This window comes from Phlebotomus argentipes, unplaced genomic scaffold (assembly GCF_947086385.1).
Source record: "Phlebotomus argentipes unplaced genomic scaffold, Phlebotomus argentipes genome assembly scaffold_18, whole genome shotgun sequence".
NCBI classification, from domain to species: Eukaryota; Metazoa; Arthropoda; class Insecta; order Diptera; family Psychodidae; genus Phlebotomus; species Phlebotomus argentipes.
Window position 1 is genome coordinate 2760253 of NW_026776177.1, and position 26571 is coordinate 2786823.

At 41.6% G+C, this 26571-nt stretch overlaps 2 protein-coding genes across 2 annotated transcripts; both read left to right on the forward strand.

Annotated features, from left to right (window-relative positions):
- Positions 1-119: 119 nt before the first annotated feature.
- LOC132260553 (tyrosine 3-monooxygenase) lies at positions 120-7039 on the forward strand. Its single transcript, XM_059758758.1, has 8 exons — positions 120-602; positions 2512-2623; positions 2716-2775; positions 2906-2944; positions 3021-3092; positions 3753-4572; positions 5540-5666; positions 5938-7039. The coding sequence occupies exons 1-8, from the start codon at positions 537-539 to the stop codon at positions 6337-6339; spliced, it is 1698 nt and encodes a 565-aa protein (XP_059614741.1). The 5' UTR covers positions 120-536; the 3' UTR covers positions 6340-7039.
- Positions 7040-8461: 1422 nt separating this feature from the next.
- LOC132260556 (ras-related and estrogen-regulated growth inhibitor) lies at positions 8462-21229 on the forward strand. Its single transcript, XM_059758765.1, has 6 exons — positions 8462-8541; positions 8625-8985; positions 15929-15985; positions 19203-19276; positions 20648-20839; positions 20927-21229. Exons 2-6 carry the CDS (start codon positions 8898-8900, stop codon positions 21149-21151), a joined length of 636 nt encoding a protein of 211 aa, XP_059614748.1. The 5' UTR covers positions 8462-8541; positions 8625-8897; the 3' UTR covers positions 21152-21229.
- Positions 21230-26571: the final 5342 nt, after the last annotated feature.

Genomic DNA, 26571 nt, shown 5'->3' on the forward strand with positions numbered 1-26571 from the left:
GGCGGCCGCGTCTCCATGACGCACGCGTGACATCACACTTACCTCGTGTCGCAACAATGAAAGGAGCCAGCGAGCCAGAAGTGGAAGGGGCTGAGCCGAGTCGGACCCACTCGTGGTGAGTATTTAAAGTGAGACGGAGCCCATGAGCAATGCATTGGTTTGCTTGCATCCACGCGTCCACAGTCGATAGAATTGTTGTAATTATTCGCTTTTTCCCCCCAAAATCAACTTGAGTCTCTCCCCGTGTTCTCAAGTGTAGTGACCCGCACGATCTCGTGAGAGCAGAAAAAAGCGGACTTAGACAACTAATTCCTATCGAGGATCCAACGCTCGCCCAAGTAGACCACTCCCCACCCCCCGATAAAAAGGAGAAACGCAGTGATACCACGAGAATCCTTTACGAGCATCAAATCGCAAGGAAATTCTCAGTGTTTAGGCGTTCGCGAGGATTTGCCATCAAAATCAATTCATCTTTCTTGTCCTGTGAAATTGTGTGTTGAATTTTTTTTTCCCCACTCTTCAATCAAACACCCACAATGGCCGTTGCAGCTGCACAGAAAAATCGCGAAATGTTCGCTATCAAAAAATCCTACAGCATCGAGGTGAGTGGCAAAGAAAAAAAAATGGTGAAAGTGCTAAATTCGGTCTCCGGAGTTGTGTTGAACTTGATGAACCTTGCCCGTGGCATTAAAGATTGGCGAGAAAAATTCCTCGCAAGTCTGTGGCATCCGAGAGATGATCTTACATAAGTTCACATCAAGCACAGCCAATTGGGGGCTCTGATTTGGCGCAAATTGTAGCCTCGATGGGCTGTTGTATCTGGTCTGGGGGAACGGTAATTAATTGTAAAAATGGTAGCTATTATAAAAGGGCATTGGAAACCGATTGTGGCCAAACTGTGTGTACAAAGAGTCACCTTGAAGCTCTCCAATGCAGTTCAACTGGTTCTCTCCCGTCCACTCGGACACTCTGTGGGCCTGAGCCTCCAATATTGATCTCCTCGGCAGTGAAAAGAGAGGCACAATTTCACTGGAGGGATTCTCACTCATCTCACTGGGGGTGATCTTGTTGATCTTGCCGCGTTTTTTGCGCGCGCGCGCGCGCGGATCAAATATTGATCGAAAGTTGAGCGCGCGCGCGCGCCAAGAGGCATCTTCATTCTCATGCCCGTGTTATTTGCCAAAGAAGAAGAGCTTTCAGTTTGCTCACACCATTTCTGCTCTCGCATCTTCTTCCACCACTCTCACCCAGTGAGTGTGCGTGCCAAGATACAGGGACAAGATCACACGTAAGATCACATGGTCCTCAGCGAGATTGTGGTGCAAGGCCGTCATCGGCAGAGGTGCATTAATCAACACGCACTTGTGATCTTGTGACATGCGCTGAAAAATCTACACAAAATACACAATCTGGAGCGCCATCGTGAGGCCATAAATATATCTCTCTTCCACTTGACTGGAACTGGCGTGGTCTCCTTGGTCTAATTAAGACACGGGAGCCATTTGATTTCCAACACTGCTATATTTTCTTGAATGAAAGAATTCAATGTCATCCACTCAAAATCCTCCGGCACGCGATATTTTCGCGCTGTACTTCAACTGGTCCTCCGATTGATTTTATGGGGAAATTTCCCATCACTTTGCAGATTACACAATTCTTTTTTTTCCCCCGATTGTCTACAATATTACACTGACGAGCACGCGAATAGAGTCACACAAGTGATTGAGATTTGAAAATTAGACCACAAGAATGTCAATAATTACAGACAAGTTGTTGGAAATTATCTTACAAACTGTGTGAATATTAAATCAAGTCATTTTTCACATGAGTCATCATTTTGCTTCTTTCTACCACAAGAAAAAGGGGACCAAAGAACAAGTAATTCTATCGTCAATGGTATTTTTTATTCATTATTGACCCCAAGGAACCCTGTTAGATTGGGAAAACCTGTAAATTATTTACGAAAATGGCATATTTTTAGCCTTAAGAGAAGTATTTCATCTATTTTAGTCGGATTTGTAACCGAAACAAGGGTAAATTTTGTGTATTTCGAGGATTTTACTTGAATTTCCTTCAAACTAACTGAATAATTGTGCCAAAATTCGCCCTTATTCATGAATAATCTCTCTTATCTCAAGACTCTTCATATTTTCCGGTAAAATTACATCTTTCCTTGACTGAAACTTCCTGCAATATATAAAATATTACACGCTCTGTCGACTCCTTTTCTTTCCCTACACGGTAGACAATCTGTCCATCTCTGGGGGGGTTATTTTTATCATCTGCAAAGCAAAAGTTTCTGAACGCGCGGAAATCGTGGATGATGAGAGTCAGTGAAAGAGACAGACTTGAATTGAACTCATTTCCGGGCATCTCGCCACAGACAATTCCCTCGATTCCCACCAGCGGAAACCACTCTTAACCCACATTCCTGTCCACACTTTCCCCCTGAGGGGCAATTTGAGTGAAAATCCCACTCATGAGCGATCAATTCTCTCTCTTTCTCCGCAGAATGGTTATCCATCTCGTCGCCGCTCCCTCGTGGACGACGCCCGCTTCGAGACACTGGTCGTGAAGCAGACCAAACAATCTGTCCTGGAGGAGGCTCGCCAGCGAGCTAATGGTGAGTCCCCATCCGTCTTTGCAGCGCCTTTCCTTCTCTCTCTTTTTTTCCGTTTGCGTCTTTATGCTAAATGTCGCATTGCATGTTTGTAGATACACTCGATGACTGCCACCTTTCAAGTCAGGTCCATGAACTCCAAAATGTATCTCAAGGTGAGGAGAGCTTGGCCAATTTCCTTATTCAAAACCAACCGCCTTCGGTTGTGCCTCATTTCCTATTTATTTATATATATTTTATTTATATTTTCCATTTGCATTTGTGACGCTGTGTTGCCTTCGCCAGATGATAAAGTCCATATTTTGAATGGAGAGAGCATTGCGGGTTAGTTTTTTTTATTTATCTTTATTATTTTGCATGGTTTTTTATACATTTTCTTTTCATTTTGTGCTTCCTTTAGTTGATGATGTATTTGACAAGTCAGATGACGAAGAAATCACCCCGGAAAGTCACGGGACGCCAATCGAAAACGGTAAGTTCGCAGAGCGAAACCCCCACGCTTAAGTGTCGTCACTTAAGACTGGAATTCATGTCTTGTGCCTTGGAGAAGGAGGAGGAGAGAAAAAGACTCCATCATACTTTCCCATCCATTTGCCACCCACTAAAACGCACCCCAAGTGAAATGCAGGAATGATGTCTAAAGTGGAATATGGATTTGTGTGAGCTCTTTATCCGCTTTTCTTGTCCCCACAATTCATTGCTCGAAATATTGTAAGAAATTGTGAGAGAGAAGTCAAGAGATTTTCCACCTCCACAGAAGAAGAAAAAAAAAAAAGATATTCGCCTAATGGAGGGTGAAAAATCTCATTGTCGCCACATGAGAAGGAGTCACTTGAGTGGAATTGCGCAAAAAAGTGTTTTATTGGCTTTTCATGCTCCAAATTGAGTTTCATGTCGCCTTGGAAAGGTTGGCGAGAGGTTCAACCTTATGTTTTCAATGACTAGTGATCTTGAAAGACGATCAAGTTCAGCTGTGAAGGTGCCGTAGAGGCAGTGAAGGCAGAGAAGAAGTTTTTGGGAGTTTTCAACCCTTTCACGACCCTCGGACTCAATAATTTCGGCTCATTTTCCTCAAATCATCTTGCGATGCGATTTGACTGAGTCTCAAGCTTTTGTCGCTCTTTTTTCGCAGATTGTGGACTCACGGAAGATGAAGTCCTCCTGGCTAACGCAGCTTCAGAGTCTCCTGAGGCGGAGAAGAAGGTCCAGCGCGCCGCTCTGGTGGTGCGTTTGCGCGATGGCATGGGCTCTCTGGGGCGCATCCTCAAGGCGATTGAGACCTTCCACGGCACCGTGGTGCACCTGGAGTCTCGCCCCTCGCGCGCCGACGGTGTGCAATTCGATGTGCTGGCCAAGGTGGACATGTCGCGTGCCAACTTGCTTCAGCTCATCCGCGCCCTGCGCCAGACAAACTCCTTCGGCAGCGTGAACATCCTCGCCGACGAGAATGTGACACTGAAGACCCCGTGGTTCCCCAAGCACGCCTCAGAGCTGGACAACTGCAACCACCTGATGACCAAGTACGAGCCAGATCTGGACATGAATCATCCTGGATTCGCGGACAAGGAGTACAGGGCGCGTCGCAAGGAGATCGCCGAGATCGCCTTCGCGTACAAGTACGGCGATCCCATTCCCCATATTGAGTACACCGAGGCGGAGAACAAGACGTGGGGCGCCGTGTTCAGGACGGTGAAGGATCTGATCCCGAAGCACGCGTGCATTGAGTACAGGCGCGTGTTCCAGCAGCTGGAGGAGGAGGGCATCTTCTGCGATGATCACATGCCGCAGCTGGAGGAGATGAGCTCCTTCTTGCGCCGCAACACCGGCTTCACCCTTCGCCCGGCCGCCGGCCTCCTCACAGCCCGCGACTTCCTAGCCTCGCTGGCCTTCCGCATCTTCCAGAGCACCCAATATGTGCGACACTACAACACACCCTACCACACACCCGAGCCGTGAGTACCCGCTTTTGCCTTTGATCTCCATCACTCTGTTCGCCACCCCCTTAATTTGATGAAGCTGCCAACTTTGCAACTATTTCCACCCTTAATGGCTTCCTGGCAACTGTTGCTCTCTCTCCCTGTGTCTCTATTAGGGCGTCTTTTTCGCCACTGTCGCTTGTAATTGATCTCACATTAATGACATTACAAATTCCATCCACTCAGTCAGGCTCCCCAACGGGGTGGGAAATTGATAAAAAGATAGTCGATTGTCGAGGGAAAATTGCTCGTTGTCTCGCACAACACTCGACGGATGGGCAAAATTGCTGAGGAAGAAAAGTGTGTCAGGCACTCTTCGGCTAGCGTAGCGTGAGAAATGCATCTTTTTCCCACGCAAAAAAGAAACACTTGTTTATGTTTTTATGCAAAAATTAACCCAAAAAAGCACTTTGAGATGCACTTTTTCCATAAAAAGACATTTTTTTTGTAGAAGAAGAAGAAGAAAACAACCAAAAATAAGGAACGAAAAATCACAACGCGCGCATGATCTTGAGGTTGAAAAAAAAACGGAATATGGAATTCCAAATCTATATGGCAAAAAGGTCATAACATGCTTTCTGCATACTTTTCATTTTGTTCAAGCAATTTTCCATTGCAACATCGCCTTGTTTGGGGGGCAATTTCTAAGAAAACATTTTACCGGGCGACATGGAGGGGGCGGATGGCCGTCAGCGCTGACCCATATATCAGATATGTGAGAAGCATTGGGAATTGGAGAGGAGGAAATCGGCCTAAAACCAGAATGTTACCGGATATCTTGACTCTTGTGGGATGAGATGTGAAACTAGGGTGGGTTTCCAAGCCCTGAGTAGGTTTGAAATCGGTCTCTGGGTCAAATTTGATGCGTCCTGACCTGATGAAATTGCAATTTCTTGCCAAAATGAGTGTCTTAACGGTCTTAACAGGTATTTTCTCTCCACAGCGATGCCATCCATGAGATCATCGGACATCAGCCCTTGCTGGGCGATCCCAGTTTTGCCCAGTTCTCGCAGGAGATTGGCTTGGCGTCTCTCGGTGCTTCCGATGAGGAGATTGAGAAACTCGCCACGGTAAGTCAACCAATGGCTTCGTGTTTGTGAAGAGAAGAAATGGCACAAGGTCCCTCAGTGAGTGACCACACTTGAATGGCACCTAATTAGACGCGATGATGAATAGATACTGTGTGATTGTTTCTCCGGTGTGTTCTGGCCACTGCGGTGAATGCAATTTTTGCACTTTTGTTGTGCAATAATTCGTAAATCAAACACATGCTTTACGATCACCGGATGTTTCTTTGGGTTTTGTGAATTTAACACGAGGTCTCTCTGTGCTTGTCTGCAGGTGTACTGGTTCACCGTGGAGTTTGGCCTGTGCAAGGAGCAGGGTCAGGTGAAGGCGTACGGCGCTGGCCTGTTGTCGGCCTACGGAGAGCTTCTGCACGCTCTCAGTGACAAGCCGGAGCTTCGCCCATTCGAGCCGGCCTCCACGGCGGTGCAGAAGTATCAGGACCAGGAGTATCAGCCCATCTACTACGTGGCGGAGAGCTTCGAGGATGCCAAGGAGAAGTTCAGGCGCTGGGTTGCCACCATGTCGCGACCCTTCGAGGTGCGCTTCAATCCGCACACGGAGCGCGTCGAGGTGCTGGACTCAGTCGACAAGCTGCACACACTCGTGGCTCAGCTCAACACAGAGATCCTCCACCTCACCAATGCTATCGACAAGCTGGGGAAGCCCTTCTGCTAAGCACGAGTCGCCAGCAGTTCCCCTTTAATTTATTTCTTCAAAGCCAACATCTTCGCGCATCCTTTCGTTCTTCTCTCTCCCCCCCCCCCACATAAATGATTGTTTTGGACCAAATATCTCACTAGGCTTAAGTTCTCAAACCCAAAAGAACTCCCCCGAAAACACACCCCCTGGATCACGAGATGCAAAAAAAAAACAAACAGCAACGTCATGTGAGAGTGAATTTTATCGTCACATTTTTCCAAATGCAAATCTCTGTGTTTAGCGCTTAGTTTTAGGTATTTGTAGATCTTGTGTGTAGATTAGCGCACTCAGATTGCACCATTGAGCAAGTTTTCCACGTGCACACCTCACACCTCGAGGACTCTGACCTTTTGCCTCAGAGACCCACCCCCGAGGGCCACGAGCACCCACTGCGAGTGAGGGATGACCGCCAATTTCTTTTCTATCGCTCTGTGTATATAAAAGAAGTCCCTCTCGCGCCCCTATTTGTAAACTGTGTTAAGTAACTTCTCGCTAGATATGCTTCAAGTTTAGCTGGCGCAGGTCAGCGGCGCGCACGCAATTTAAGTGTTTTTAAGGCAAACTTTAAAGAATTTAATAGCATTGCATGCAGGAAAGAATGAGCAAAGAGAAAATTATTTGTGAAGAGAGCCTAATAATAATTGGTCGATTTGGATTGGAAAAAAAGGAAGAAAAATGAAGAAGAAGAAGAGCAAGATTTTTGATCCCCATTATTAAAAAAAAAAAGTATTGTTATGAGAAAATCTATTATATATAAATTATAAATGTTGGATCATAATGACAAAGTAAAAGAAATTTATGATATGTATATATAGATTTAAATATGAGTGTAAATGATAGTGCTCTGTATAAATATATAATAAATCATATTGAAAAGGATGAATTGTGCTTTGGCGTCAGAGGAAATCTCCAGAAATGTCACTTCGCCGCAGATCAACTTCTGCAGAAACTCGTTTGCAAACGCGAGAGAAAAGACTTCAGAACGTCACGCGAATTCCGAAATTTGGTAATTTTATGCAAAACGTGATTCATTTGGAATTTTCATCTAACATGAATAAATTGTCTGTGTTAATATTCTTTATGCAAATCATCTCGATCGTTTGAATATTTGGATGAAAACTTGCTAAACACTTTGAAAAAACTTCAAATAAACGCCAGAATTGGACGAATTTAATAATACTTTGAAAACAATACAAATAAATGCGCAATTTTTAGGGCAAATTATGCATCAATTCCTAATAAAACACCAGAAATGTTAAAATTTTGATATGTAAAAGTTTAACATTCGAAATGAATAAGGAAAAACATCTCTTGCTATTCTCGCTAAAACCGTGTTTGAGAGTTTTTTAAAGCGATTTCACCGATTTCTCAATGTGTAAGAGAAGAGAAAATTGTGAAATTTGCTAAAATTATTTCAAATTCAAGTAAAAAATGAGAAAATCTGTGATAAAAAGAATGAATTGCAGATATTTATCATGTTTATATTTGAAAATTAGAGTCACAATTGAAGATTTATCCATCTTTGCAAGTTATTCTGTCTGTTTTTGACACAATCACAAAAATAACTTCTGAAGATCGTGTTAAAATTATACATTAAAACAGCACAAAATGATTTAACAGATTTCAGCCATAATAGCAAATAACACAACACAATCTCCATTTTGAGCCTTACACGAGTGACTCAAAATAGCAAAGACGTGTGTTAAATCATAATAACACATGTTTTACACTTCTTGTGTGACTGAGAATTGCTCCATTAGTCGAATTAAACTAGTTTTCATGCATGGTTGAATTTCAAGTTGAATGTCGATGCTGCATAAGCTGACAGGCTGCAGAAGCTCTCAAGTGATGCACAAGTGAAACACAGAATGTTGTGCGAAACTTCTGTTTCACGCGCGCGTCTTGGCTGCTTTCGATGTCGATTGAGTCAGTTTAAAAGCCACCCAATAAAACCGTCGACGAGGAATTTGTGTGCAAAAGTGTAAACAATTTAATATCTCTCGACTCATTTGCCACGGAAATGGAGCATCGCAAGGCTTCGCACGCTCACGAGCGTGCATCAGTGGCGATAATCGCGCATTTGCCAAGTGATTGACGAGGATGCAAGCTGCCTTCGGCAAAGGTGCCCACGCAGGAGTTCCCGCGTCCCAAACACACAAGCGCATCGGCGACCATGTGGTATTTAAATAAATATTGTTGAAAAGTGTGTTTTGGGAAAATTTTTCGGGTATGTCTAAAATTACCCGTGTTTCTTCCGTCAGAGTCCGGCGGTCGTTGCGAAGTGGAAGAGCTGATCTGGCTTGCTCCTCTCGCCAATCAGTTGTGCCAATTAATTAAGCTCGCGAGAGCGCCAGAAAAAACGAGTCCGCGTGAATCTGTCCTGCGGCCACAGAATCCTCACGCTCGCCTGCATCCGTGTCATGTGAAAGTGTTGTGTGGCATCCGTGACGCTCGAGTGCCGCCGTGTCGAGCGCATTTTCGCCCCTGCGAAGAGCGCCAGGGAAAAGGGCGCGCGAAGTTGTGCGCCGCGTGAAATGACGTCGCGTGGCATAAGACGGAAGAAATCATCGCTCTCTGAGGTGAAAATCGCTGTTATTGGTGCCCACGGGGTGGGAAAGAGTGGTAAGTGGAGAAGATCCCTCGGCAAACCGCGCAAGTCCCAAACAAGGGTTGACGCGACAAAACCTCACACATCTCACTAACCTTCAGACTCTCCGTGAGACTGCGAGACACGATACCTTCTGCCGCCAGAGATTTATGGGCTTTTAATTGCTGAGGACACGGAGATCGTCACAGCCAGAGTTTATACGCTGAGTGATATTGGAAAAGCCGAGAGAAATCCCAGTTGTGCCACTTTGCATGACAACTTTGTGTGCAAAAGAACACACAATTTTCCTCTCTGTCATCAAATGCGAAGGGTTAATGAAGATGTTGACAATCTATTCGAAGATTTCCCAGCAAGAGCGCCTGTAGTTCCAGGATACGCACTTTAATAAGCTCTTCCAACACTGATTTCCGCGAAATGCATCTGCCCAAGGGAGAGATATTATGGTCAGAAGTGGTGTACAAAAATCAATAGAAGTATTTGAAAGTTCTAGGTTATGTTGTGAATTTAAGACAACCTTTGCCACTAAAAAACCACAAAAATCAGTCATTCTTGTGCTTAAATTTGTCGAAAATCACAAGATTTCAATGTTAAACTGTGTTAATCAGGTTAAGATTGATCATAACCTCTAAAATATTGTTACAGGATACAAAATTGCCTATTTTAAGCGTTGTTTGATTGTTTTTTTTTACTCTAAAATAGAAAATCTCAACTCATTGTCGATTCTCTCAAAGATTCTTTTAGATATCTTATGGTAATTTCTAGGTTATGTTACGAAATGCTCCCAAAAGAGCAATTGAAAATTGAATCACATCAAAATGTCCACTAAAAACTTTCTAATATTCCTGAAATACTGTTTCTCTGTAAGTTTTCAGGGTTATAAAAGTAAAAATGGTGTCTTTTTTGGGACAAAGACGCCTTAATTTGAGGTTATGATACATGAAATCGCATGTTTTCAGCACTTTTGAAGTTCTGAAAGTGTCTGTGATTCTTCACAGGAATTGTGAAAGTGTCAGGAAAAGGTGTACACAGTTCAGTGGTATTATCTCCTCCTTGAATCGCTCTTCGCGAGTTCTAAGCCGCGGATTCGCGTGCATAAAAGAACTCAGCATGGCTGATGATCGCACAAAAGATGATAAGCGGATCAAGGACTCAATGAGTAAATCCGAGTGAAAATTCTCGAAGCTGATGAATGGAAATTTGGATGTTTTTGCGGTGTTCCTGGGGAAAGTTCCGTGCCATTCTGTGCTGTTATAGTTTGAGAATTGTTGAATAATTTTGGCATGAATTGAATTCTGATCTCGCCAGAGAGAGAGAGAGAGGGAGAGAGAGAGTGTGGCAAACGGGGCACGTTTCCAGGGTCTAGACACCATTTGAGATTCCCATCGGGGCATTTTTGGCATTGTGGATGCCATGGCAATAGAGTCATTTGTATGTAAACATCGAGATGCTCTCACGAATCTCGCACGCACTCCCATTCACGCCCGTGCACTCGAGCAATTTTCCAACAACGACGTGTATTCATTTGGACGCGTGTTGGACGGGATTATATTTATACACGCGCATGAATTTATTATGACTTCACGGTGGATTGCACAATTAATTACATGTGGTTGAATGGAGATCGTTGGATAATTAATTGCTGCGCCTTCGCCACTACATTGCCACCCCCATCCCCTATCATTAGGCGCCTTTTTGCAGGCGCGCGCGCCCGCTAATGCTGGGTGAAAACGCCTCGTTTTAGCATGATTTTTTCATCTCCCCCGCAAAACACACACTCAATACACTTCGGCAATATACTGTGAAGGCAGAATCTATAATTGGAGTCTGGCTTCTCGTGTTTACACCGCCCATAGTGCCAAGCATCGTGCGTCTGTTGGAGATGAAATTTTAAAACGAATTGCTCCACTCGTTCCGGCCTCATCAAAATCAATCATTTCCAATTTGTCTCTATGTACGCGATGTATATAGCTGAGACCGCGCGCGTTGGCACACATAAAAGTCACCCAATTCTCGTTTGGGAAAGGGGCTGTTTATTGTTGGCAGCATGGCCAATAATCTGAATTAATCACACTATTTGAAAAGGTAAATTCGCGGTGTGGCTTTTCCCCTAACCATTAACAATGTCCTGTCACACTTTCATCCAAACCACTTTTGCCAGCATCAAATAGACAATGAATGTCAGTTTTTTTTCGCATAGAAATTGAATAATGGAAAATTGCAGGCGTTGTTCTTGATAGATTTGATTGTATAAAAATCCTGAAAATGTGCTATGAATGAAAATAGAAAATGAAAATCGCATTGTTTTAAAGGACAATCTATTGAGAGTTCTTCATGTGTCGCTCTTCATGTATTTTCAATGGGAAAATCCACCCCATTGTGTACGATCAAGGGGGAGATAATACAGTCACAAGTGGTGTACAGATCAGCAGAAGTACTTAAGAACTGAAAGTTATTGAGAAGCTTTCAATATTCCTTTTTTAAGTGCTTCATTCACTCACAAATTATCATAAATTATTGGTTTTCACGCAGAATCAATGATAAAAATCATTTTTCTAGGTTATGTAACGAATCAAGGAACGATTTATAGAATAGTTTGCATTCTATCACATCAATTGGCAGAATTAAGCATTAACAGACAATAAACAGTGCTTTTCTGAACTTCTGACGCTAAAAGACAGAGAAAATTGTATTGAATTCGAGCATAACCTCAAAAATAATCATTTAGACGTGGAAAATGATGATTTGGAAAATATTCTGGGCGATTTTGAATCTGAATCAGCATTTTTGACTTCATTGGCAAATCAAAACTAGATCATTTTGTGATCTAGAAAGCTTCTAAGCAGAGTTTTTAAAGATTTCTTAGTGATATTTTTGAGGTTATGATCGGAAAAGATGTTCAAAAATGCGTTTTTAAGTCAATTTCTACAGAAATATCGGATGGAAAGTTAAGAAATTCATAACAAATTGGGAATGAATGTGGAAACAGTTTAAAAACTTCAAGTTCTAAAAGTGTCAGGAACATTATCTCCCCCTTGAGAGAATTCAAACTTCATGGGCTACTTAATAAAATTTCCTGAATGGGAAGCGATGTAAATTCCATCATGAAATTACGAAATAAACAATTTTAACTTGATTATTTGCTATTAATCAATTCGATCAATTCACTCTGCAATTAATTACAGTATTTCTGTAATGAATAAATGTTGTCCATAAAGATATTTAATCTGTCTGAATGCGATGTTGACAATGTAGAGAAGTGAGAGTCATCAATAGTGCTCTTCAGCTGGGGAATTATCCGCTATGCTTTTGAATTTCAGATTTCGCGCGAAAGTTAGAACGTTGTATGCAAATTTCGCGGCTCGCGCGATTTTTGAACGTATCGGAGGAAGTACAAAGGAGATTTGGTGGGAATGGTAACCAGAGATTGTCAGGAAATATTACTCTGCAGGTATTGTGTTGAATACACTTGGGATTAATTCGCATTTTCCTCCGAATTTCCGCACCGTCGCGACGTGATGGGTGTGTTTTTTGGAACGGGGAAGGGAGTAATGCAGAAATTTGTGCAACTTTGTTAATTCAATTTCGCACACACACACACACCCCCAAAACCCTGCAACTCCCGAGAGGTGTTTAGCGCAAGGGGGTGAGAGGGAAAATCGCTATAACCCACCCTCCGAGGCGCTCGGGAGGACTCAAGATAGAGAAGGAAAAGTTTCGCCAGTATCCAAAATTTCAGAAGCCACCTCTGCGATGCGCCTCGAGGGTCATGATATGCTCCTCTATTTATTTTCCAATTTTATCTCAATTTCCTCTTTATGTGCGATCTTCTACATGACTTTCCCTCCCCCCACCGCCGCCGCCGCCTCTGCCCGTGGGGCGCCGTGTTGTAGACAATTGTGTGGAAAGTCCCATCAAATTTTCCGGGCGCTGAGTGGATTGGGAAGATGAGGAGAAAAAAAAACAACGACAATGTGCAGAGAAACACGCATCATCAGGGAATATATTCTTAATTTTATTCATTGTCTCCGTGTAGCCAAATTGCAAATTTGGGGGTGCGTTTCCACTACTCGCCAGCAGTTAATGTTTTATTCAAAGGGAATCACGTCTCGATTGAGGGGATTTGCTTAAGAGTGGAATTTTAAATATGTCGCAAAAAGTGTTGAGCGCTTAGTCGACCACTTTGCCGCACATGTTCTGCTGCCTGTGTTAACAAACTGTCCAAATGAATTTCAAACGACTCGCGCTGCCGATCAAGGGGCAGATATTGTGGTAAGAAGTGGTGTACAGATTTAGTGGAAGGTATTTGGAAGTGAAAGTGCTTGAATATCATCAATATGATGCGTTCAAAAGTCACTTTCAAAAGGAATTAACGCAATTATTGGAGAAAAAGAATTGTTCTTCATATTTTTATAGGTTATGTTATGAATTTAAAACAAACTTTGCCACTAAATAAACACAAAAATCAATCATTCTTGTGTCTAAGATGGTGAAATTTACAATTTACGAATATCAAGATCACAAGCATTCTGTGTTAAAACGTATTAATTGCCTTAAGATTGATCATAACCTCAAAAATATTGTTTCATAATGCAAAAATGTTCTTTTTCAAGATCTGTTTTATCGAATTTCTACTCTAAAATAGCAAAATTCAGCTCATTGCCAATTAGTCTTGCCTTTAAAAGATTTCAAATAAGTTTCTATCAAGAATTATTTTAGATATCTTAAAGTAATTTTTTGGTTATGTTATGCAATGCTTCCAAAAGAGCGATTGAAAATTGAACTACATCAGAAAACGCGCTAGAAACTTTCAATATTTCTCAAGATATTTCCAAAATACTGTTTCTCTGTAAGTTTTGAGGGTCATAAAAATAAAAATAGCGTCTTTTTTGAGACAAAGACTCTTAAATTTGAGGTTATGACAAATTATACGTTTGGAATTATAAGGAAAAGGCATGTTTGAAACACTTTTGAAGTTCTGGAAATGTCAGCAAGTGGTGTATACAATCAAGCACTATTATCTCCCCCTTATTGCCGATGAATCGCACTTTTTGGGGGAGGAAATTTGCTCAAGAGGCAACAAATGCAATTTAATCCAAAAGCATTGAAGTCTCAGGTCAATTGCATCGCTGGCAGAGGGACAAATTAATGACTGTCTAAGTGGTCTTATCATCGTCCTTTGAGAGCTTTTCTCGCTTTCCGCGTAGAGGACTTTGAGATGTATTTCTTATGCGAAGATGACGAAAAAGAAAAAAAAAATCTAATAAAGACTTTTTCTTTTGATGAACTACGGGAAAAGCACATGAAGAGCATCAATTTTGTTTGAATTATTCCAAGTTGAATCGCTTTTCCTTCTGTCTCAAGTCACTGAAGTGAACTCAATTGCAGCCATTGGAGATTTTTCTCTCCCAGCAATGAGCTCTCCAAAAAGAGGCACTCGACGGCTCAAGGATGGACAGGATGAGCACACTTCCAGTCCAGTGGTGAGAGAGTGTGAGGCACATGGCTTCGAGAGTCCTCGAAGGATACACAATTCCTCCCTCGCCCCCTTGAAATGGTGATCCTCAGAGTGATTTGTGTTGTCTCAAATTTCACTCAACATTCCTCAGCCTGGGCGCCAAATCCGCCCAAGATTAATTCGCTACGCAAGACTGACTCCTTTTGCACTTGTGGCATTTTTCTGTCAAGCGCGCGGTCCCTTGATTAGAAAGTAATTAGCTTGGCAGCGTCGAGGAAAGTCTTCAATCAGCGCCTCTGACGCGCCGTCAGACATTATTTTAAACTCCTTTGATGACTCCGCGAGACGCGCAATATCCACAAAGGGGCGCGGCAATTGAGCCAATTTCATCAACAGACACTTAAGAGGATTATTATGCGACTAAGAGTTTCTCAATGGGATTTCATTTTCCGTCTTCTTGGCGGAACTTCAAGAATCGCTCGATAATTGGGTTTTGTAGTTGGAAAAACTTTCTAGTTTTGACCTTTAAAAGTGGATAAAGAAGCGAAACATTCCTTTGAATTCCAAACAAGTCTCGTCGATTGTCATTTAAGGTGACTTTTCATAGCATAAAGTCAATGTCAAGAGTATTTTTAGGGACTTTCGAGGAAAAATTTCTCGTCTGAGCATAGAATTTATGCATTTTTTTTTCTCTCTCTCGAAAGCTCTTCTCGTCAATATTGTTTCACATCATCATAAATATGCAAGTCTGACATTTTCACAAATATACAAAAATGCCTCCCCTTTTGTTGGCGGGGGGAAAAAAAGGGGTTGAGATGGTGCGTCAAACCATGAATTATTTATTAAAATAAATTGCTCAAAATATATCATTTTGTCGGTGGTGAAAATTTTTATGTTTTCATCCCAACTGTTGCGAAATTTGTCTTGCACATAAACATGATAAATACTTTGGACCGCATCAAATTTTCTGTGAAAATAACATAATGATGCGCTTTCTTGGGAATGATTTTCCAAAGAAAACATAAAACCGCGCTTGTTAAACTTCCATTCATCATTCATGCTCGCGTGTGTTCTCGCGACCAAATGATAATAAAGATGATGTCGGAATTTTCACATGAGAGGAGTTTTGTCATAAAGAAAGCATCGGGAAGAAGAAGAAAAAAAAAAACAAGATGAGGAACATTAAATTGTTGACACACTCCTGTGAGTGGTCCAACGCTATGGTGACTTTAAATTAAGGACCCAGCCAATAAACATGACACTGAATTTCCACTTCATCCCCCACAAATATTGTCCTCGCTCTTGTACAACTTCGTCAGTGGCGAACGACGTAGTTAAAACCTCATTAATTCCCTCATTCTGTGCCTTTTTTCTCCCCAACCCCCCCCCCCCGGACGCTTTTCTTCCCCGCAATCTCTCAATTCTGACCCCCAACTTTTCTTCTCTGCTCTTCTCTTTGCCGGGCCGCCATCTGGTTCCTCGTCATTTGGCACAATTTACAGCCTTGACGGTGCGATTTTTAACAAAGCGATACATCGGTGAATATGATCATCATTCTGGTAAGTGAAAATCATAAATTGCTGGATAACATTTATATTGTTGAGCTCATGCCTCGAGGATTTATATGCAAAATCTCTCACCCACTTCCCGCCTCATTTGTCTCGTGCGACCCGATTTCTCGCATGCTCCATCCCGGCCAAAGAGTTGCTCCTCCAGAGTTGCACGCGATCCAGTTGAAGCTTCGGAAGGATTTGCAACCCAATCGCACTAATCACAAAGTAGAATATTGATAAATTATGTCCAAATGGTCGTTGCAAGTTTGCTTTCATAACATTTTAAATAAGCTGTCAAAGTTATTAATTGATATTTCTGCGTTGTAAGATTGTAATTCATAGCGTGAAACGTTTCAAGAATTGGCGCCTGAAATTAATTCTTATATTTCCTCGCAATAAGACAAGAAAATTCGGAAAATACGCGTGAAAACCAAAGAAATAGACAATGCTTCTAGCTAAGCAAATGTTTGCCAAGGAAACTAATGGTTTCCCAAAGCATTTGTTAATACATTTAAAAAGAAAACTATGTTTTTATTCTATTTATTTCTCACGTATTTCTTTCCGGAAATTCTGATCTACGGCGGAATCCTTAAAGAATCTCATCGGAAACATACAAAATGACAGGATATGTCGCTGATGAATATGTCTTGTCACTGCAATTCAAAACATCCTTTAGAAACCACGGAAAACTCCGGGAAGTTCCTTGAGATCAGTCAGAATATTGCGTGTCATTTACAGTGAAGAGCATTTTTTAACTTCCACGAGGGGAAAAATGGCCAGAAACTTGAAATATTCTGCCTATAAAAAGATGATCACAGAGCAAATCTCGCTCTTTGACAGCACCCCAAAGGTTAGACGTGAGGAAATGGCTTTCTTACAGCTAAAATTCGTATTAAATAAACTCCAAACTTTGCCTTGCAACGCCTTTTCGTTCGTATTTCATTCGTACTTTACACTAAGAAATCCATAATGTTGCAACGACTCATAATTTAATCTATGAACATTTTCCGTGGCGTTTTGCCTCAACTCAGTTTTGGGGTGCAAAAGCTCCACATTGAGTCAAATACGCGATTATCCTCTTTCATATGTAATTGCTACACACCCGAAAGCTTGCCACTTCTCCCATGCGCCAAAGATGATAAAATATGACGCAAGATTGGTGTGGGAAAATATAGAAATATAGACAACGTATCAGTTCGTTACGGTTAATTTATTGCCTTCGATTATTTACACCCATAAATTCCGTGTGTGAAACTGAAACGCACCGAGAGGCGGGAAGACAGGGCGTCTCTCGGGAATTCCCGGCTCACTGCATCTCCCGACAGGACATCATTGTTGCCCCAGTGTACGTGTCCTTCTCTTGGAGAGTGAGTCCTGGGAGTGACACAAGTCCAATTAAATGCATTTTCTCCGATTGATGATGCGACAGAATCACTCTTTTTTGCCATGGAAGATTGCAATTAATTGCGTTCCGTGGACGATTCGTGCTGTTGACGTGCTTGAAGAGGGAAATTTGAGTGGCACAAATGAGATGTAAACATTCTGTCTATAAATAACACAATTGAATTTCTTCTAATGACAGAATTCAGCTTAATTTCGCCGTGTAAATAATAAATAACGACGCGAATTGTGATGTATGGCAAAAATTCACCCTCATTCCTCAGGTGAGCGCTAAATTTGCAATGTTTCAATTAATTCCACCCCCTCCCCCTATATCGCTTTGCCACGGCGAAACTTGGCATGAATTATATTTTTCCTTCGGTGGAAATACAAACACGTGCGCTGGCTGCAATTTATGGCGCCTCACCACCGAAAGGAATGAAGAAAAATTCCACGGTGTTTGCTTTTGGAGGGAATTAATTTACATATAGAGATTGAATTGCAAAGAGAATGTCCACAGAAGAGGTTTTATAGGACACGCCATATTTTTCAGCTTTGATGACTTTTGGCATTTGTATGGCGGATGAAAAGTGTTTAAGTCTTCGTCTCTCGGAGATTCAATGAATATTTTAAGGGTGCTTTTTGAGCCACTCGACAGAAAGAGAGATGTATTGCAGACAGTCATTAAGCTTTCTTTACTTTAACATTCCCATTGAGTGCTTTAAAGCCATATAAGTTAAGAAGCTAAAGTAATTTCTGTATTTAATCTGCACAAACAGACTTTTTTCTGAACTACATTTTGCTCGTGCAGTTTATTGCCTGTTAAAATAGCGTAGCTTTTTAGAATGTCTTGACGGTTAAGAGGAAATTCTTTCGTAAATATTTTAATGAATATTACCACAATAAATTAGGCATTTTGCTGTTTTACATGTTATTTGACAATTTCCTTAATAAAAGGTGGATCTTTGATCAATTTCCGAGGCAGTTTCTTCTATTCTTCGATAGAAAACTAAGAGTCTTCACGCCAAAGGGAAAGTTCTTTTCCTTGATTTCTTGATTTCTCATGATTTTGACAATATTTTCAAATGGATTCGAACTCCTCAAAATCCAATTTTGCCTTTGGAAAATACAATTGGAACTTTTCCATGCTTTTAAGCTAAAAAGCTGATCATGAGATCAGTTTTTTCCCCTCAAATTTCCTTTTTTCCTGGCCAGGAAGTCAAAAAGTGTGAGAATGCGAGAGAAAGGAGAGAAAATAATGCAAAATGCTATATTATTAGCGTCCCCCACGCCGACTTTGCTGCCCTCTGGCGGACGATATTCAGAAAAAATAATCAAATATTTAAATTTCAATGAAATATCCGGAAAATATTTGAATTTAATTGGATTTATTACAATATTTTGCGTAAAAATATTCAAATTGTGATTCTTTTTTCAAATTTACTTGGAAAACAAACATTTTTTGATTATTTTATTCCAATTTTAACACGATTAGGATTCCTCAAAAATCGCCTCGTGACTTGCTACTCGATTCACGTTTGTTGTAAAGAGTGAAAATGTCGAAATTGTGGCATTCAAATGTATTTTCAGATGGAAAATTTTAATTTTCCATTGTGTGACACTCAAAACGCTTTGCCTTTGGATGTTTATTAGTAATTTATGTCGCTCGTGTGTCTCGTGTGCATATGACAGAAATATTAATTTATCAAAGTGATTCAGCTCTCGGACTTCCTTCGTGCCTTGTCAATGCCTTCATAAACATGCAGCCCGAGAGAGTGCACTTGCCAATTGCTTTTAATGATGACGTCTTCACCATTTTCCACTTTTGCTCTCTCGTCCACAGAGAATCGCTACCGACACGAAGCTGTGGTTGACAATGAACCTGTGCTATTTGAAATTTTGGACACCTGCCCCAAGGTTCGTGAGTGTTTTCCGCGCTTACAGCGCTTTTATTTAGTACGCATCGCTCGAAGTGCTGCTCGCCATGTGCTCTGATTTCTGCTGAGAGATTGAGGAGTCTTTCTCACCCAAGTCAATATTTTCTGGCGTGTTCTTCAACACTCAGAGAATAAATTGGCCAGCGAGTGGGAATTATTAATTGACACGCTGAGATGTGGAAGAATCGCCATGCGCGCATATTGAGATATCAAATAGGAAAATCAGCCAAATTTGTGCCACTGCCGAAAATGCAAATTGCCAAATGCTGAGTGAATTGCGTGGCTTTTGACGTATAGAGGATATTCAAATTGGAAATTCATCCACCACGCAATATTGATTACAAATTTGTCTGTCATCAGATTAGATAAAATCCGCCGTCGTCGCTCTTTACCGCCTACATAGCGATTCCCCGAAGCGTAAACTCAGGGTGAGAGATTTGCAAGGAAAATCAGAGGAAGATCAATTATTCAGGGCCCTTTCCACCTTGATGAAATATGAGCAATTAGCATTCGTGGTGACTGTTGATTGACACATGGCAATATTTGAATTCTCGCCCAGACGCAATTCAATTTCCATCCCCCACATTCAATCAATATTGCGAAGATGGTGATTAAATTTAATAATTCATAGGTGGATATTGTAGACAAGAAGAGCGTCAGGGTGTGATGCTGAAACTTTAATTTGCGCTCAGTCAGCTAATTTATGCGAGAAACACTTTTCAGATTTAATTGGCGGGTAATTTTGAATTAATTAAAACTTCATGATTGTCGCTTGTGAAATTGGCAATAAAGGAGACTTTTCCTTCCGTGTCTTTGCGCCTCTATCGCCAGGATCTAAGGCGCTGAGAGAATCATTAGCGGAACTTCAAGTCAATATGAGCGCTATCGAGTCACTGTTTGCGTTGGATAAATAAGGAAAATTGTGACTTAGGATGACTTCTGTGGATTAGGAATCAATGGTCCATCCTTAGTTGAAGTGTTTTGGAGTAACTGTGGCATAAAATACCACATGAGCATCGGCAAGGCTCAAATTATCTCATGATAACCTCCAATCATTTCCCTCCAACACTGCACATTTTCCGCCCAGTGGGCACGAAGCGACTGATGAAGCCTGAATAATTGTCAGTTGTTTGTGCTGAACTGAGCTGCTCCTCATTGGCACCCTTGGGGGGTGGCCACTGAATTAAATAGATTTTGTTTGTGAATCACACCACAGGTTTGTGGGTGAAATAATTCACTTGATGGCGAACAAGGTTGTAGACCGAAATCCCATGTCTAACATGGGCGCCACCACGCCTCGGTATCTAATCTATTAAAGGCAATCGTCTCACCCTTGCTTTGTCACCCCCAGGCCGACGAGGACGAGGAGCAGATGAGCTGTCAGACGGAGGCTGTCCAGTGGGCGGATGGGCTGCTGCTCGTGTACTCAATCACCGACCGGAGATCCTTCAACTACGTCCGCAGGACGAGAGCCAGCCTGCCAGCGGATGCGCCACCTGTGGTGCTGGTGGGCAACAAAGTGGACATGATCCATGGACGGCAGGTGCGCTGGAAGCTCCAGAGCTCCCAGCGGGGCGGAGCTTAGGCGTGGGCGGGGCTTAAGTCAAAATAATCATTTGTGCTTCTGCAGGTGAGCACGGAGGAGGGCGAGATCCTGGCCAAAGATCTGGAGTGCAAGTTCTCCGAGGTGTCGGCGGCGGAGCACGTGGGCCAGGTGGCGGACACGTTTCACGATCTGTGTCGCGAAGTGCTGGCGGCGCGGCGGAAGAGCAAGCAGAGTCTGCTGGACCGAATGCTGGGCGGCACGCGGGTGTACAGCCGCGGGAAGAGCGACAGCGCCCTGCCCAAAGACTGACCAACATTTCCAACCACCCCCACACGGAGTGTCTCGTGCGAAAAAGTGTAATTTGCCGGCCATCGAGAGCCAACAGAGAGAGAGAGAGAGCGAGGAGCATATTTACCGTCATGATGTGACAATAATAGCAATACAATTGACGCTATACAGCCTGAGCTTGTCAAGGGTTGGGGTGGGCCATGAGTTCTCCAACGGGGTGGAAAAGAACAAATTAATATAATCCTCTTGGTGGGGATTACGGTGGGTGGGAGAGAATGTGTGAGATACAAAAGCTCCTGTGCTCATGGTGAATGGCTCAAGATCATCGCTCAGTGTGGTTATTTGTCTTGGAAGGAAGCTCCTTAAAGGGTAATCCGATCGTCGTGGCTGATATGGTTACTTTACACTTGAATCTATCCCGCTCCTCTGCAATAACTCACAAACACTCTCATGAATACTTGATGGAAATTAATAGGACACTTCAGGAGCAAGCTCAACACATCTCTCATGCAACTCCACCATCCACCCACTTAACTTCTTTCGTCAGCCAAAGCTACACTGCGGAAAAGACGCGTTTTCCGTCTTCCAAGTTGAATGCTGTGGGATTTATTGGGGTCGTAAAAGTGATTAAATAATTTCAAATATGCTCCCTATTATTAGTATTTATGCATTATAAATTGTGCGCTATGTGTGGCCCATGTGTTTTGGTGAATATTGCACTCTAATATTTAGTTTGCATAATTAAGCCCTAATTCATTATCAATTCATTTTCGCACTCGTCCAATTAATAATGTGAAACATGAACTGTAATAGTTTTGGCTTCAAAACTATTTATGTGATCAACACCTCCTTAATTTGTTTGAAATATTTCAAAATAAACACTAAATTCGCTATCATTTCACTCGTGATCTTCACGGTTTCATGGTCAGTTGGTTCAGCTCTTAAGCATGGTAATTTCTGTGGGAGCCAAAGGGGAAGTTAAGATAGTCAGAAGTGGTGTACAGCTCAATGGAAGTGTTGAAAAACTTACAGTATTTCTTTTCTGAGTCTTTCCAGCACATCAATTCTTATGCTTAAGTCAGAGAAATCGCCGTAATTAACATAATTAGGCATTTTCATGCAGTTAACATTGCTTTTCTGCACCGTTGATGCCAAGAAACACCGCAAATTGCACTGAATCTCGAACATAACCTCAAAAATATTAATTTGGACTTGGAAAATGTTTGTTTAGAGAGCTTTCAGGACGATTTTGGCTCTTAATCAGCAGTTTTAAGTTCATTGACAAATTGGAAGCATTGGAGGCCCTCCATATCTTCTTATCGCGACATAAAAATGTCAACAAGAAGGAAGACTGTGCTGGCGTTAGCATGATCTATGGTATGGAGAAGAAAATATCGTTTTCGTGAGCTTCCATGTAAATAAAGCTTCCAAACTGAGTCTTTTTCAGATCTATTAGTGGTTATCAGAGATTATCAGGTGTACAGATTAAGGGCATATTATCCTTCCCTTGGCGGGAACAGGCTGGCCTCGCGAGACACACGCAATACATCCACTTTCGCATATATGCTCGTGGCCATAAAGCAATGAAAATTTATTCGCTTTGCGCTCATATCAGATTTCCATGGCAGAATTTCATGTGGAGCATCCTCATCATGTGGGGCAATATTTCACCTTATCGATTGCATTCAGACCGTCTCTCGGGGCGTCCCTGGAGATGCACTGCTCTCCCCGACACGAGAATGTCTGCAATAATTCCGACACTCCCCAACTGGCATTCCTGTGGCAGTCATGATCTTGGCGGAGAGCCTCTCGAGCACAATGGAAAGGCTGCTCGACAATGAATGGAAAATTGCTCCGCTTTGCGGCCCGAATGCATCCCATAGTATGAGATTTCAGCAATTTCATGCTTATTTCTGACTACAATTCACCCACTCGGAAATTTTCTCAAGGAGTTGAGCTGAAGTTGCGAAAATGCCACTGTTTATGGATGCAATCACAAAATTGTGGGCTGAGAATTTCCACCAAAGGATTCAACACCGCACAATTCGGAGGAGAATTGCGGACGGTGTTTTTTAATTATGAATCAATTTGACTGAAATATCCTGTTCTTTTTTATGCACACGCGTGCAAATCTCGCAAAATTAAATATAACTTCTGCGTGTAAATGGAAAATGACACAGAGAATTTCCGCGAAACGCTTCGGGGCGGAGATTGCAAAATATATGCAATATGTGTGCTGAAAGCGACGAAATGTATACTTTGAAAAAGGAAATTGTGCACACAGAGGACAATATTTATCAATTAACACAGAAATTAACCATAAAGCTCTGGGTGGAAATTAATTAGCAATTTTCTCCTCCAGCCAAATTCGCCACGGGTAAATCCCACAAAACTCTGGGTTAGATTAACATTTATTGTGCAAAGTTGACTGTGCAAGTGTACAAGGGCTCGGTTGTGGCCCAGTTTCCATCATTCCGCCCATATCTCAGGCTGCGCTCGCCACCATCTCAGCCCCATTATCTCCTTGCGTTCGGGGAGAATATGAAATTTCCCCAAAGATTAAAGCTCCACTCGCTGCACATTTATTCGCCTTGTAGTACCAGATATTGATTTTTGCGTTTATGCACGATAGGCGAGCTCAACCGCACACCCTCTCGACATTTTTGCACAGCCCCAAACATATGAAGAGAGAATATCGACTCCCCATTGAAAATAAATTATCAGAATTTGTAATTTCGATTGTGGTTCTGTGAAACACTCGCGGAGAGCCTGAAAAGTGGGTGGAAATCTGCATAAAAATCTGACACAAAGTTACGATCACACAAAGCGCAAAGGTTTGTCGTCACAAAACACAGGACAATGCTTAGATTTATCTATTTAACTGTCGTCGAATGTATTTATTGGGTTGAAGTTGTTTTCTGTACACTTTTCAATGCAAAATACTCGAAAACTTCCATGTTTTCTCTATTAATTGACATAATAAATTCCTTTTGTTGTTTGTAGCAACTTTTTCCCAATTCAGTTTAATTAAGGGGAAAATCAGTAGCGATTCCGGATCATTAAATACATTTTTTTTTGTTGTTTTTCCATACAAATTTCCATTGATTTTTCTTTATTATGTCATAAAATATTTAAATATTTGATTATTCTCTGAAATTTTAAATGATTTTCTGACTACTTCATTAAAATTTAAATATATTTGAAAATTCTATTATTTTCTTCACATATTGCCACCAGATGGCAGCAGTTTAAACTCTAAAGGCATGCAGAAGTTCCGATTGAATTTCACAGAGACAACTTATAGATTAAAGGCGATTAGGCGTGAAAAAAGCAATTAATTTAATATTCAGAATATATTTAAATATAATTTTATTTATGTAGCAATTTTAGTTGGAAAAAAACAGTTTTTGAATCCTTTTCGAATTCTCTTCTCTTAAATCGACTACTGACTTTCCCCTTGAGTTTAATTATAAGTCAGCTTAATTAGCTTAGAAAGACTCAATTTTCCAATCGAATTTATCACATTCTCAGTTTTCCAATAAAAACTTTTACTAGCAGAGCAAATGTTGTGACGTTTGCATATCAATGTTCTTGCTTATTTTGATGTTGTTGCACTGAAAATAGCCTCGAGATATTTAGAGTTAGAAGCGACTGGTTTTAAAGTCACACTTTTTTTCCTGACACAAGCTTAAAGCACAGCTTTTTTTTCATCAGAGACTCAATATTGCAAAGTCAGGCGCACATAAAACTGCAAGTCTTCAGCTATGAATTCATACTTTGAAACTTATGTGTGTGTTTCATACTTCTCTCTGCAATGCTGGAGTTCACCGAAAGTGTTTTTATTTGCCATTTGCCACACCATCGCTGGAGTTTAATGCCGGAAAAGTATGGCCTCCTTTTGTACGGAGTTCCGCAGCTTGCCGGCGATTTGCAGCCTCATCAATATTTCACACCTGCAAGGTGTTACAAGTTAAGTGGCAATCTGCAATCACAGAGAAACTCCGATTTGGCATAATTGAATAATGCGCTCAATCAAATGCACTCATGGCGTATCGAAGCTGCCCTCGAGCCGATAATTCAATTACCCAAGGATACGTGTGACATTCATCCCCGGCCGAGGATCAATGGCACTGGAATTGGTGTAATTGAAAGAAATTTGAGCGACATCCTGGGGAACTGTGTCTTTGGATGCTGTGATGGGTGGAAAAGCATCGAATTCCCTTGCGCTTAATTGCTTAGCTGTTGAAGTGCAATAAAGTGGAAATAACCATTTTCTTCTCCACGAGGCGCTTCTCAGCCACTCCTCGTTTTCCCACGTGGATTTCGAAAGCTCTTCCGCTCGGTGACAATTCAATAAGCTCATTGTCTTGACGCTTCATGGAAAATCCAGGAATTTCCTGGATGGAACACAAACACCCCCACCGGAAAATGTCTGGAGGTATTCAACTGGAGAGCGACTCTGGGAGATGATTAGAAATTGCCAGACATGTCCAACTGAGGGGGGAAATCTCTGGAGTGTCCCCATTGAGAGTGTCTGTCATCCCGCGGCGAGGAACAGTGGAAAATCTCTGGGTGGCGCGTGAGACAGCAAAATACTTTCTGTGCTGAGTGACAAATTGCATTTTGGCGCAAAGTCCCTTCCCCAACCGCCTCGGCCACCCAATAAATTATCCTCAATATTTCTGTATTACTACCAGCGCCACCCTTCGAGGGGTGTATCAAAGGGGGAGATAGTGTGCCTCAAATCAGCACAATCTTTGACACTTCAGAACGCCTTGAAAGGCATTTTCTATCGCCTTTTAGACGCTTTTTCATCTGTTTCTCACACTCAATTCTGACTTATCACAATCTAATCAAATTGTGAGGTTATGAATCCTTCTTAAAAAGTCCTTTCTACACTAATTTAATTCCTCTCAAACCTGGAAATGATTGTAGTCACTATCTTATTGTTTCTATTAAATTTATTGACTTCAATTTGCTACTTTGAAGCAAAAACTGCGGAAATATATAAGGAAGGATGATATTTTTTGAGATTATGATTAATTTTAAAATTTCTACTACTGAAATTTGACTAATATCAAGTTTTTTCGAACAAAAAAGCTTAACTCTGCCGAGAAAAAGAGAAGTTTGATGATATTGAGCGTTATTTAACCGTCAGAATCTGTTTGAAATCAATCACATAACCTAGAAAAGCAAGCTTAGATTTTGAATAGTAAGAAATGATTTTATTATCTTAGGATTTGTTCTTGAACAATTTCTGTCTTGATTCTCTTGTTTTATATTTGGAAAATGCCTACAAAAATTCTGACCGAATTGTGAGGTTATGAAAACCGTCTTCAAAACCTTCTTGGACTAATTTCGACCTTTTTAAACCTAGAAACAAGCCTAGAAATGAGTAAATTTAGGGAATATCACAGTGTTTCTAGATAATAACCGAGAAA

Excerpts from the sequence above, each read along its gene's own strand:
- LOC132260556 (XM_059758765.1), top strand. The coding sequence starts at position 8,898 with ATGACGTCGCGTGGCATAAGACGGAAGAAATCATCGCTCTCTGAGGTG. Across the intron at positions 8,986-15,928 it reads CCACGGGGTGGGAAAGAGTG|CCTTGACGGTGCGATTTTTA; the intron begins GTAAGTGGAGAA and ends CACAATTTACAG. Across the intron at positions 20,840-20,926 it reads ACATGATCCATGGACGGCAG|GTGAGCACGGAGGAGGGCGA; the intron begins GTGCGCTGGAAG and ends GTGCTTCTGCAG.
- LOC132260553 (XM_059758758.1), top strand. The coding sequence starts at position 537 with ATGGCCGTTGCAGCTGCACAGAAAAATCGCGAAATGTTCGCTATCAAA. Across the intron at positions 2,945-3,020 it reads GAATGGAGAGAGCATTGCGG|TTGATGATGTATTTGACAAG; the intron begins GTTAGTTTTTTT and ends TGCTTCCTTTAG. Across the intron at positions 5,667-5,937 it reads AGATTGAGAAACTCGCCACG|GTGTACTGGTTCACCGTGGA; the intron begins GTAAGTCAACCA and ends GCTTGTCTGCAG.